This window comes from Plasmodium malariae (genome assembly GCF_900090045.1).
Source record: "Plasmodium malariae genome assembly, chromosome: 14".
NCBI lineage: Eukaryota > Apicomplexa > Aconoidasida > Haemosporida > Plasmodiidae > Plasmodium > Plasmodium malariae.
In genome coordinates, this window is record NC_041788.1 from 447,567 (window position 1) to 461,569 (window position 14,003).

Consider the following 14,003-nt stretch of genomic DNA (forward strand, 5'->3'; position numbering starts at 1 on the left):
AAAATATGTATTTTGAAACAAGTGAAATATAAAGAAAAAAGTTCATTTAAATAAATTATACAAACACATAAATTTATTTTCAGCAAAAAGTACACATTATATATATATACTAAAAAAAACAATTAGTATGTTGTACTAATTCCAAATTTTCCTTGCGCCTTAATGCAGGTATAATAATAAAAAATATGTAAAAAGATGGAAGAAATGATATGAGAAAATCAAACATTAGAATCGATAATTATTTATATATATCTTAATAAGTGTTAGGAAAACACCAAGTTATTAATACAAAAATAGTGGTGTATATATTTTTCAGAGTAGCATGCAAATCAACAATTACTATTAGTGTATTTTATCGCATGTAGGGTTTTCGTTGAGGGGATTTACTTGATTTATCAAATGGAACTTCATTCTTTTTTAAGTGATTCCTTGGATGGTTTATTAATTTCGGCTTCTCTTAATAAATCAAGAAGGAAATCCTCAACTGTACTTACAGTATTAGCTATCATTCCATCTGATAGTTTTATGTTCCTACCTCTTTCTAATTTGCTTATAAGACTTTTTATTGCAAGTTCGTTTATGCACATATTCCTTTTCTTGTCATCAGTTTTTTCTTTAAATACCTTAACGGACATTTCCTCAATTACTCTTTGTTCAATCCAGAAATACTTTTGAGCTCTTTCGCAATAATCCTTTGTTAAAATACCTTCAATAACAATAAAATTAAGGCGCCTTATTATTCTATCAATACATTTATCCTTGGATTTTTTATCCTTAAAACGATTTCCAAAGTGTTGTATAAAATAATCAATAGTCGTTTCAACATTATAATAGCTTATTTTTGAAAATAGTTCTTGTTTAGTTCTTTTATCTCTTCTTTGTTTCATATAAGCTAGTAATACTATAAACAAAAAATATACTGTTGCTTGAAACTCTACATCTGCAAGTTTCATAACATCTTCTCTAACATTATCACCAGGAAAACGTTTATAAAATAATGAATATGGGTATTCTCCAGTGTAATGTCTTCTTCTCGATTCAACATTAGAAGGAAAAACCGTCTTTATGCATCCAGCAGAGCACTTCATAAATGCATGTATAACCAAAATTTGGATTTGTAAAATCGTATATATATTCATAATAAAATTTTTAGAAGAAAAATTATTAAATATGTAAATAAAAGTAAATTTATTATTTATTAAAGATAAGCAAATACTCACACTTAATGCACTAACATGTTTATTACATTTTTTTATAAATATATTACAGCAATATGTAGAAAAATACAAATAATATTCAGCGATGAAGGTATATAATGGAATATATCTTAATTGTTTAATTTAATGTTATACTTTCTATTTTGTTTCAAATGTATATTCATTTATGATCAACAACAACAACGTTCATTTATATTTAATTACATTATTCAAATCATAAGATATATTTTTGTGTTTTCTATATTTCTATACCTTGTATAAATAGTAATATAAATCATAAAAAAACTTGAAAAAAAAAAAATTTTTTACTATAACTTAATTTTGTTTTTCTAAAATAAAAACAAAAATATACATGAATTTTCTTCTTTTTAAATTTTAATTCTTTATTATTACTTTTTTTATTTCACAATTGATTCCATTTATGCATATATTATTCACATTCTACTAAATGAAACATTCAGAAATATACAAGTAAAACATAAAATATTTTACTTTTATGTAGTTATTTCTAAATGTTAAAGATTATGACTATATTTTATTGGCTATAAATAATAAAATTACGTATTATTTATGACCAGTTCAATTATTACTACGTAATATATTATTTAGAAACAATTAAAACAGGAAAAAATAACTCTATAAATATACAAAAAGATTCAATATTTTTACATCTATTTTGTTTTATATCATAAAACATATCTAGGTTAAATAAGGAACTTCGTTACTTTTTATTTATTTATTTTTTTTTTATTACAAATTATAGTTCAACATACTATAAAACTAATAACTCGTAATTAACATTTAAAAAGAATATGAATTAAATGTAACACATATAGTGTGGTTAATAACGAATGGAATATAAAGAAAAAACTTCAATTAAATAAGCTATACAAATTTATGAATTTTTTTTCGCAAAAATGTACACATTATATATATGCACTAAAAGAAACACTTCGTATGTACTACCAATTCCATATTTTTCTTGCACCTGAATGCAGGTATAATAATATAAAATATGTACAAAAGATAGAAGAAGCTATAAGAAAAAACCAAACATTAGAACCGATAATTATTTATATAATTAAAAAGATGATGAAAAAAAATTTTAAATTATTAATAGAAAGATTGTGGTGTAAACACTATTCAGAGTAACATAAAAATCTACAACCGAAATCAGTTTTTTTTAACGCATGTAGAGTTTACGTTGAGAGTTTTTACTTGATTAATAAAGTGTAACTTTAATTTTTTTTGGTAGAATCATTGGATGCCACTTCTTCTTTGGAAGTTCTTAATACATCAAGAAGAAAGTCCTCAACTGTACTTACAGTATTAGCTATCATTCCTTCTGATAGTTTTACGCTTTTACCTCTTTCTAATTTACTTATAAGTTTCTTTATTTCAACTTCATTTTTACACATTTTCGTTCTCGCCTTCTCAGTTTTTTGATTAAATACTTTAACAGACATTTCTTCATCTACTCTTTGTTCAATCCAAAAATACTTTTTAGCTAATTCTAAGTATTCTCTTGTTAAAATACCTTCAATTACAATATATATAAGACGGGTTTTTATTCTGTTAACACAGTGTTCCCTTGATGTGATATCTTTAAAATTATATTTTTTCTTCTCTTGATATTCTGAGAGAACCGATGAAATTATAGAACCTTCCTCAAGTATGTCAAATATTTCTTTCTTACGGTGACGATAATGTAATAACCTAGATAAAACGTGAAGTGATGCATCAAACTCTACATCTCCAAGTTCCTTAACTTCTTTTCTAACTTTGCCACCCGGAAAATGAGTATAATCAAATTTGTAATAAGGTATAAATTCATAAGATACTGTAGCCCACTTCCCCGATCTAGTAAGAGTTCTTTTCCAGTATCCACCAGTGCAATTAATAAATGCATATAAAACGAAAATTTTGAATTTTAAAAAAAACATACATTTATTCATCTCGAACAATAAATTTGTAGATGAAAAATTATGGAATATGTAAATAAAAATAGAATTATTATTTTCTAAAAATATGAAAATGCTCAAAAATAATTTACCTCCATGTTTATTAAATTATTTGTAAATATTCTAAAACAATATGTAAAAAAATATATATATAATTCAGAGATTAATGTATATAATATAGAATTTAATTGTTCAGATTAAAAAAATAAAATAAGTTTTATTTTGTTTAAAATGCATAATCATTTATTATTAACAAAAAAAAAATTTATTTACGCATAACACTATTATACAAATCATAAGATATATTTTCTTTTTTATATTTCTATATCTTATACTTATATAAATATAAATCATGAAAAAGCTTGATAAAAAAATATTTTTTTTTAGTATAAATTATATTCTTTTTAAAAAAAAAATGAAAAAAATACATTATTAATTATTTTTGTTATTAAATTTTAATTCTTATTCCTTATTTATTCCACGATAGATGCAATTTATATATAAATTATTCCCATTTTACTGGAGAAATATTCTGACATATTCAAGCAAAACTTACAACATTTTAATTTCAAATTGTTTTTTCGTATCTTTAAATATTACTGTTATATTTTTTCTCTACAGTATACTAAAATTACGTATTACTTATATCCTCTTCACGAATTACCAAGTGATATATATCATTTATAAACAAAGAAATTAGAAAAAATTAAGTTTATATATATACAAAAAAAATTTAATCTTATATGAATTTTCCTTACTTATAACATATGTAAGTTAAATAAGGGTCTATATAACGCCTTGCATTTTTTTTTTTTAAAAAAAAATTATACTTCAACATATGTTAAAAAAAAAATAAAAACAAATAATTAACAATTACAAAGACTCAAAAAGAAATGGTAAAAATAATATAGTTAATAACAAATGATAAAAAAAAGAAAAAGTTCAATTCAATAAACCATACAAATATATAAATTTATTTTCATCAAAAAAGTAAACATTATATATATGAAAAAAAAACAATACCTTATGTTCTACCACTTCCTTATTCCCTTACCACCTTAATCCAGGTATAACAATACCAAATATACATAAAAAAAATACCAGGGTCGTGAAAAACTTCCTTTAAAACCAAAAATTATTTATATACATTAATAAGAGTTAGGAAAAACATCAAGTTATTAATAGTAAGATAGTAGTGTACAAATTATTCAGAATGACATGAAGATCAAAATTCGCAATCAGCATATTTTTATCACATGTAGGGTTTTTCATTGAAGGGATTTACTTGATTTATCAAAAGGAACTTCATTCTTTTTTAAGTGATTCCTTGGATGGTTTATTAATTTCGGCTTCTCTTAATAAATCAAGAAGGAAATCCTCAACTGTACTTACAGTATTAGCTATCATTCCATCTGATAGTTTTATGTTCCTACCTCTTTCTAATTTGCTTATAAGACTTTTTATTGCAAGTTCGTTTATGCACATATTCCTTTTCTTGTCATCAGTTTTTTCTTTAAATACCTTAACGGACATTTCCTCAATTACTCTTTGTTCAATCCAGAAATACTTTTGAGCTCTTTCGCAATAATCCTTTGTTAAAATACCTTCAATAACAATAAAATTAAGGCGCCTTATTATTCTATCAATACATTTATCCTTGGATCTCTTATCCTTAAAACGATTTCCAAAGTGTTGTATAAAATAATCAATAGTCGTTTCAACTTCAGAATAGCATATTTTTGAAAATAGTTCTTGTTTATTTGTATTATCTTTTCTATGTTTCATATAAGCTAGTAATACTATAAACAAAAAATATACTGTTGCTTGAAACTCTAAATCTGCAAGTTTCATAACATCTTCTCTTACAGTACCATTCGGCAGATGCTCATAAATTAATTTATATGGGCATTCTCCTCTGTTACGTGTTGTTATCTTTTCAATATGATCAGGGTAAGTTTCCTTTACGCATTCCGCAGAGCACTTAATAAATGCATGTATTAGTAAAATTTCGATTAGCAAAAATATATATATATTCATGTCGAAGAATAAATTCAAAAAGGAAATATTATGGAATGTGTAAATAAAAATAAATTTATCATTTTCGAAAAATATTCAAATGCTCAAAGATAATTAACATGCTTATTTTATTATTTATAAATATTCCTACAGTAATACGTAAAAAAATATATATATTATGCAGCGATGAATTTATATAATATACTAAGTAATTACTTAGTTTGAAGGAATAAAATATTTTTTATTTTGCTTCAATTGCATATTCATTTATAATTAACAATAAAATGCAATTATAATTAAGAATATTATATAAATCATAAGAAATGCTTTTTTTTTTTTATATTTCTATATCGTTTTCTTATAAAAATACAGATCTTAAAAAAACTTTCAAAAAATAAATATTTTTTTACTATAAATTAACATTCCTTTATTAATATAAAACGAAAAATATACATAATTATTTTTTTTTCGTTCTAAATTTTAAATCTAAATTATTAATACTTTTTTTATTGGACGTTGATTGCATTTATACATATATTATTTCCATTTTACTTACGAAGTATTCCGAAATGTATAAAGAGAACATACAATATTTTACTTTTAAATAGTTATTGCTAATCTTTAAATATTATAGTTCTATTTTTTGTATATAGCATAGTAAAATTACGTATTTGTTATCGCCTATTCTCTTATTATTTGATGAAATATATTATTTATAAACTATTAAATACGGATAAAATAACATCATATATGTTCAAAAAAATTGAATTTTTTTGGATCCATTTTTTTTAATTTCTTAAAAAAAATACATTTAAGTTTAATAAGAAACTATGTAACGCTCTGTTTTTTTTATTTAAATGCAAAAAGTCTAATTTACTTCAATATATGTTACGAAAAAACTAAAAACGAATAATTAACAATTAAAAAGACTCTAAATGAAATGGAACAAATAATGCGGTTAATAACAAATGATATATAAGGAAAAAAGTTCAACTAAATAAACTATACAATTATATAAATCTATTTTCAGCAAAAAAGTTCACTTTATATACATGAACGAAGAAAATAATTTCGTATGTTCTACTCCTTAAACATTTCTCTTCCCACGTTAATGCAGATATAATAATACAAAATATATACAAAAGAGATAAGAAACGATAAAAGAAAAAAATACTTTAGTACCAATATTTGAACATATATTTTAGTTAATTATTGGAAATATACTAAGTTATTAACAGAAGAATAATGGTGTATAAATTATTTAAAGTGACATGAAAATCATCATCTGCAATCAGTTCTTTTTATCACATGTGGAGTTTTCGTTGAGAGTTTATACTTGATTAATGCAGTGCACCTTCAGTTTTTTTTGGTAAAATCTTTGGATTTTTCTGTAGTTTCTGGTTTTCTTAATACATCAAGAAGGAAGTCCTTAATAGTACTTACAGTATTAGCTATCATACCTTCTGATAACTTTATGCTCCTACCTCTTTCTAATTTACTTATAAGATTCTTTATTTCAACTTCATTTTTACACATATTCGTTCTTGCATTCTCAGTTTTTTCATTAAATACCTTTAGAGACATTTCCTCCATTACTCTTTGTTCAATCCAGAAATATTTCTGAGCTTGTACTCAATATTCCTCTGTTATGATGCCTTCAATAACAATGAAATTAAGACGCCGTTTTATTCTATCAATGCATTTTTTCATGGATGTGTCATCCTTAAAACTATATCCAAGGTATCGCTTAAAATAAATAATAGGGAAATCAATATTATAATCAATTATTTTTGAAAATAGTTCTTGTTTGTTTGTTTTATCTTGTATGCGTGGGTTATGCAATAATTGTCTAAACAAAAAATCAATTGTTGAATAAAACTCTAGATCTGAAAGTGTTATAACATCTTTTCGAAGAGCACTATTCTGCAAATGTTTATAAATTAATGTATATGGGCATTTTGATGTGCTCCGTCCTGTTCTTAATTTAATATGATGAGGATATTCCTTCTTCAAGCATTCAGCAGAGCTCTTAATAAATGCATGTATAACTAAAATATTGTTTAGTAAAATGATGTATATATTCATGTCGAAGAATAAAATTGTAAACAAATAATTAAGGAATATGCAAATAAAGGTAAATTTATTATTTTCTAAAAATAGTAATATACTCAAAAATAATTAACTAACATCTTTATTACATTTTTCTTAAAAATATTCTATAGCAATATGTAAAAAATATATATATAATATTCAACGATGAATATATATAATAGAATACAACTTAATTGTTTAAATCAAAGGAATAAAATATTTTTTATTCTCTTTAAAACGTATATTCTTTTATAATTAACAAAAAGGTTCATTTACATTTAACATTATTATACAAACAATAAAATTTTTTTTTTTTTTTTATGTTTCTGTGTCTTCTATTAATATTAAAATAAATATTGTAAAAACATGGAAAGAAAAATAATATTTTTCATACATATTTTCTTTTTTTAAAATAAAATAAAAATAAGCAAAGTTTATATTTTTTCCTTTTAAATGCTAATTTTTAATTATAACTACCTTTTTTATTCCGTCATTGAAGCCATTTATATGTATTATTCCTATTTTATTAAAGAAATATATACAAGAAAATAAACAATATTATTCTTCTAAATATTTATTGCTAAACGTTAAATATTAAAGTTATATTTTTTGTTTATAGAATAATAAAATTATGTATTTCTTATCACCAGTTCACTAATTACCAGATGATATTCATCATTCAGAAACTATTAAAAGAGCAAAATTAACTTTATGAATATACAAAAAAATTAAACTTTTTTACATCCATTTTGTTTAATATCATAGAACATATCTAAGTTATATAGGAAACTAGGAAATGCCTTTTTTTTATTTTTTTTCGTTTATATAAAAAAACTGTAGTTTACTTCAATATATGTTACCAAAAACTAAAAACGTTTAACAATTAAAAAGACTCAAAACAAATGCAATAAATTCTGTAGTTAAAAACTAATGATAAATAAAGAAAAAAGTTAAATTAAATAAACTACACAAATTTATGAATTCATTTTCAGCATAAAAGTACACATTATATATATAGATAAAAAAAAACATTTCGTATTTTCTACCACTTCCATATTTTTATCCCTCTGCTAATGCAGGTATAATAATATAAAAAAAGTACAAAAAATAGAAAAAACCATATACGAATATCAAACTATAAAACCCATAGTTAATTATATATTATAAATATTGTTAGAAAAAACTCTTATATATTAACATTGGAGAACACATTGTTCAGATTGACATGAAAATCAATACCTACAACCAGCTTCACTCATTACTTGTAAAGTTTTCGTTGTAAAGTACATCTTCATTTATGAAGACGAACTTCAACTTTTTTTAGGAGAGTCTTTGGGTGTTTCTTTAATTTTTGATGTTCTTAATACGTCAAGAAGGAAGTCCTCAATTGTACTTACAGTATTAGCTATCATTCCTTCTGATAGTTATATGCTCCTACCTCTTTCTAATTTGCTTATAAGACTTTTTATTGCAAGTTCGTTTTGGCACATATTCCTTTGCTTGTCATCAGTTTTTTCTTTAAATACCTTAACGGACATTTCCTCAATTACTCTTTGTTCAATCCAGAAATATTTTTGAGCTCGTTCGCAATATTCCTTTGTTAAGATACCTTCAATTACAATTAAATCAAGACGCTTTTTCATTCTATTAATACAGCTATTTCTGGATCTCTCATCCTTAAAACTATATCCAAGGTGTTTCATAAAATAAAGAATAGGTAATTCAAGATAATCGAAGCTTATTCTTGAAAATAGTTCTCGTTTGTCTGTTTTATCTGCCTTGTGTTTGTTGAGAGGCAATAATTCCAAAAACAAAAAATAAATTGTTGCTTGAAACTCTATATTTAGAAGTTCTATAACGTCTTCTATTACAATACCCTTCGGCAAAGGCTTATAAATTAATTTATATGGGCATTCTCCTCTGTTACGTGTTGTTATCTTTTCAATATGATCAGGGTAATTTTCTTTTACGCATTCCGCAGAGCACTTAATAAATATATGTATTCCTAAAATTTCGATTAGCAAAAATATATATATATTCATGTCAAACAATAAATTCAAAAAGGAAATATTATGGAATATACAAATAAAAACAAATTTATCATTTTTTAAAAATAATGAAATGCTCAAAAATAATTAAGATGTTTATTATATTTTATATAAATATTTTTACATTACTATGTAAAAAAATATATATAATGTACAGCAATGAATTTATATAATATACTATGTAATTGCTTAGTTTTTGAAGGAAAAAAATATTTTTTATTTTTTTTCAAATGTATATTCATTTATAATTAGCTGAAAAGTTACTTTATATATAATAATATTATGCAAATAATTAAATGTTTTTTTTTTTGAATTTACATATATCGTACAAATAGAAACACAAATCTTGAAAAAAGTTGAAAAATATAAATATTTTTCTTATTATAAATTTTACTTTTTTAAAATAGAACTAAATATTTACTTGATTATTTTTTCTCTTTTTAAATTTTAATACTTATTTATTATTCCTTTTTTTTTTTTTTTTGCACGATAGATGCTACCTATATGTGTTTTATTCCCATTTTACTAAACAAATATTCTGAAATATACAACCAGAACATACAATATTTTACTGTTAAATAGTTATTCCTAAGCTTTCAATATTTTAGTTATATTTTTTGTCTATACTATAATAAAATTCGTATTACTTATTACCTATTCATTTATTACAAGGTGATACATATAATTTATAAACTATTAAAAGTGGAAATAATAACATTACAAATATACAAAAAAAATAAATTTTTTTACGTCAATTTTCTTAAATATTATAGAACATATTTAGGATAAATAAGAAACAATGTAACGCTTTGGATTTTTTGCTTTCCATATGAAATGACTATAGTTTACTTTAACGTGCGAAACAACTGAAAAGGTGTAATTAATAATTAAAAAGACTTAAATTGAAATGCAATAAATTATTAGGATAAAAACAAATCATTTATAAGGAAATATGTTTAGTTAAATAAACTATACATATATATATATATATACTTATTTTCAATAAAAATTTATAAATTATATATATGAATAAAAAAAAAATATTTATTATATTTTACTACTTTTATTTTCCCCTTACTCCCCTAAAGCACGTATAATAATACAAACTGTGTACAAAAGATAGAAGAAACGATAAGAGAAAAGCACACTTTAGAACTAATAATTATTTATATATTTAAGAACAAGTTTTAAAAAAGATTTAAATTATTAATAAAAAAAGCGTGGTGTACACTTTATGGCGTGAGACAAGGCAATTAAACTGCGGAATTAGTTTTTCTTATGAATAGTCGAATTTTAATCGTCGGGATTAATTTAGTTTGTAATGGCTTGTTTATTCTGGTTTTACGGGGAAGTCTTAGGATGGTACTGTTATTTTGGATGTTCTTCTTAATACATCAAGAAGAAAGTCTTCAACCGTACTTACAGTATTTTCTATCATTCCGTTTGGAAGTTTTATACTTCTTTTTTCTTCTAAAACACTTAAAAGGTTTTTTATTTCAGCTTCATTCTGACACATATCTTTTTTCTCTTCTTCAGTATTCTGATTATCTACCTTTGCAGACATTTCTTCATCTAATCTTTGTTCAATCCAAAAATATTCTTGAGCTTGTTTGCAGTATTTTTCTGTTAATGTATTTTCATTTACAATAAATCTGATACGTTTTTGTATTCTACGAATACATTTTTTCCTGGATTCGTCATCATTTAAATGATATTCATAAATCTCTTCAAAATCTTTAAGAACATTTGAAATATTCTTAGTTTTCTCTATTTCACGAAGCATTATTTTTTTATTAGAACCATATTTTAATAAACTATACATAAAGTCAGTTGATGCATTAAACTCAACATTTCCAAGTTTCTTAACTTCTTCTCTAACATGACCATTCTCCAAATCATTATATTCATATACATACCTATAGGGCATTGGGTAATATAATAGCTCCATATCATTTTCATTAGTTGAATTTTCTTCCTTTCTGCTTCCAGTAGCGCACATATTAAGTGCGTATATAACAAAAATTTCGATTTTTACAAAGGTAAATATATTCATACTTAACAATAAATTTGTTTAAGAAAAATTTGGGAATAAAAAAATAATAACTTTATTAATTTATAAAAATAAGTTAATCCTCAAATATAATGCACTTATATGTGTGTTATATTATCTGTTCATGTTCGACATCGCAAAATGAAAAAATATATTTTATATACAACAATGAATTTATATAATAAAATATAGCTTTAATACTCTATTGTGGTTAACTATTTTTTAACTAGTGTAAAACTTTATATTTTTTTATAATTAGCAAAAAATGTTATCTATATATAACAGTATTATATAAGTCAAAAAAAATCTTGTATTGTTCCATATCTTGTATAATTTTAATTGCTATATAATTCTTAAACATTTTTGAAAAAAAAAAAAAGTAAAATAAAGTAAAACAAACTAAAATAAAATAAAATAAAACAAAATAAAAGAGAATAAAACAAAATAAAAGAGAATAAAACAAAACAAAACAAAATAAAACAAAACAAAACAAAATAAAACAAAATAAAACAAAATAAAACAAAACTAAAACTAAATAAAACAAAACAAAATTAAACTAAACAAAACTAAACAAAACTAAACAAAACTAAACAAAACAAATTAAGGAAAGATAAAATAAAATATATTTTTTTGTTTTAAATTTTATTCTTTTTTTCTAAAAGAAAAAAGAAAGCATATATTAATTTTTTTTCTTTTTAATTTTAAATTCTTCCATATTATTATGGCATTTATACCACGATAGATACCTTATATTTTTCCTGTTTTCCGAAGTATGATCAAAAATAATAACAAAATATATAGAATTTTTCTTTTAAAAAAATATTTCAAACTAAAAAAATTATAGCTATATTTATAGCATGATAAAATTTAGCATTAAGTAATCCCCCCCCCCTTTACCAATTACTACGTAATACATATAGATTATAAATAATTAAAAGATGACAAAATTCCTTTATAAATACAAAAAACTTTTATTTTCTTACCTTTATTCTGTTTAATATCGTAGTACATGATTATGTTAAATATTAAAATACATAGTGTGTTGGTCTTATTTTTTTTTTTTTTTAAATTAAATAACTACAATTTAGTTCAACTTAATTTTTAAAAACGTAAAATTCAAAGATTACAAAGACTCCAAAAGAAATGCAATAAATTATTATGTAGTTGAAAAGTGTAAAGAGAAAAAAAGTTTAATTGTATACGTTACAATGCATAAATTTATTTTCCATGAAAAAGTAAAAAATATATGTATACGAACAACCAAATTAATTCAAACTTTCTATGAACTTCCATATTTTCCGTGTATCTTTAATGAAGATTTAAGAACACAAAATATTTATAAAAAAACAAAAAAATCTTAAACACTCACAATTATTTAAATATTTTTAAATATTTAGAAAAAACTATAAATTTATTAATACAGAAATGGCTGTTTCCCCATTATGCTCAGGCGACAAAAAAAGGTGTAGAAACTGTTTAAACTCTATAAAAATCATCGAAATCGAATTCGCGATTAAAATTAAAATCTGAATCTACTTTTTCTGGAGACGTATCATCATCTCGATTCATTAGTAAATCTGTAGAAGGTACAACAGTTCCTTCTGCTTTTAGTAAATCTAGAAGGAATCCTCTAGCTAAACTTAGAGTAAAATGAATTATATCATCTGTTAATTTCACACCTGTACCTTTTTCATAAACACTTATAACTCTTTTCATTTCATCATAATCATTACAAACGTTTTTTTTTTCTGGAATAGTTTTTGCCTTATCCACCTTAACTGACATTTCCTCTTCTAATCTTTCCTCTATCCAAAAATATTTCTGTATTTGTTTACAATATTCTTCTGTTATATAATCCTGACGTAGAAAGTAAAGAAGACGTCCCTTTATTCTACTAACACAACTCTGTCTAGCATTTTCATCAATAAACCTAAATGAATACATCTCTTCAAATTTACGAACTGCATTTGTAATATGGCTCGTAAACAATATATCATAAAAAATATTCCATTTATGTTTACTAATACGCAATAAGTAATATAGCACATCAGTAGATGCATGAAACTCTACATCTAGCCATTTCTTAATTTCTTCTCGGACGGGACCATTCTTATAATGCTCATAATTGTATTCATAATTAACTTCTTCGGAACCTAAACTGCTTCTGATAGACTCACCTAAATATATACTTCCTGAAGCGCACTTAATAAGTACGCATATGACGAAAATTTGAATTTGTAAAAAGATATATATATTCATCGTGAATAATAAATTCCTGGAGGGAACGAGTATACGGAATTAACAGTATATAAAAATAATTTTTTATAATATTTTAAAAGTAAGCAAAAATGCAGTAAAATAATTCACTCTTCTATATGTAATATATCTTATTTATAAAATTTTTACACGAATACATACAAATAATATATCCAATATATACAGCCACAAAACTAATATAATAACATATATCTTTTTTGTTACAAGGAATAAAATATTTTTTAATTTGCATAAAACATAAATTCTTTTATAATTATAACTCTTCATTCACAGATATTATACTATTATATACGTCAATAGGGATAAGTCGTTTTTTAATTTCTATCTTTAGTTTTAATTGTAT

General features: G+C 22.9%; 6 protein-coding genes and 1 pseudogene across 6 annotated transcripts, besides 1 other annotated feature; all 7 read right to left on the reverse strand.

Annotated features, from left to right (window-relative positions):
- Positions 1–407: 407 nt before the first annotated feature.
- PmUG01_14017500 (gamete antigen 27/25, putative) lies at positions 408–1,088 on the reverse strand (the record flags this gene model as incomplete). The annotated part of the gene is made up of 1 exon (XM_029007719.1): positions 408–1,088. One exon carries the CDS (start codon positions 1,086–1,088, stop codon positions 408–410), a length of 681 nt encoding a protein of 226 aa, XP_028864080.1.
- A 1,367-nt stretch (positions 1,089–2,455) lies between these two features.
- Positions 2,456–3,172, reverse strand: PmUG01_14017600 (gamete antigen 27/25, putative; the record flags this gene model as incomplete). The annotated part of the gene is made up of 1 exon (XM_029007720.1): positions 2,456–3,172. The coding sequence occupies one exon, from the start codon at positions 3,170–3,172 to the stop codon at positions 2,456–2,458; it is 717 nt and encodes a 238-aa protein (XP_028864081.1).
- A 1,311-nt stretch (positions 3,173–4,483) lies between these two features.
- On the reverse strand, positions 4,484–5,215 carry PmUG01_14017700 (gamete antigen 27/25, putative; the record flags this gene model as incomplete). Its single annotated transcript, XM_029007721.1, has 1 exon — positions 4,484–5,215. The coding sequence occupies one exon, from the start codon at positions 5,213–5,215 to the stop codon at positions 4,484–4,486; it is 732 nt and encodes a 243-aa protein (XP_028864082.1).
- A 1,335-nt stretch (positions 5,216–6,550) lies between these two features.
- PmUG01_14017800 lies at positions 6,551–7,279 on the reverse strand (annotated as a pseudogene).
- Positions 6,551–7,279: a sequence feature (gamete antigen 27/25, putative, pseudogene).
- A 1,430-nt stretch (positions 7,280–8,709) lies between these two features.
- On the reverse strand, positions 8,710–9,327 carry PmUG01_14017900 (gamete antigen 27/25, putative; the record flags this gene model as incomplete). The annotated part of the gene is made up of 1 exon (XM_029007723.1): positions 8,710–9,327. One exon carries the CDS (start codon positions 9,325–9,327, stop codon positions 8,710–8,712), a length of 618 nt encoding a protein of 205 aa, XP_028864083.1.
- A 1,360-nt stretch (positions 9,328–10,687) lies between these two features.
- Positions 10,688–11,332, reverse strand: PmUG01_14018000 (gamete antigen 27/25, putative; the record flags this gene model as incomplete). The annotated part of the gene is made up of 1 exon (XM_029007724.1): positions 10,688–11,332. The coding sequence occupies one exon, from the start codon at positions 11,330–11,332 to the stop codon at positions 10,688–10,690; it is 645 nt and encodes a 214-aa protein (XP_028864084.1).
- A 1,527-nt stretch (positions 11,333–12,859) lies between these two features.
- PmUG01_14018100 (gamete antigen 27/25, putative) lies at positions 12,860–13,642 on the reverse strand (the record flags this gene model as incomplete). The annotated part of the gene is made up of 1 exon (XM_029007725.1): positions 12,860–13,642. One exon carries the CDS (start codon positions 13,640–13,642, stop codon positions 12,860–12,862), a length of 783 nt encoding a protein of 260 aa, XP_028864085.1.
- Positions 13,643–14,003: the final 361 nt, after the last annotated feature.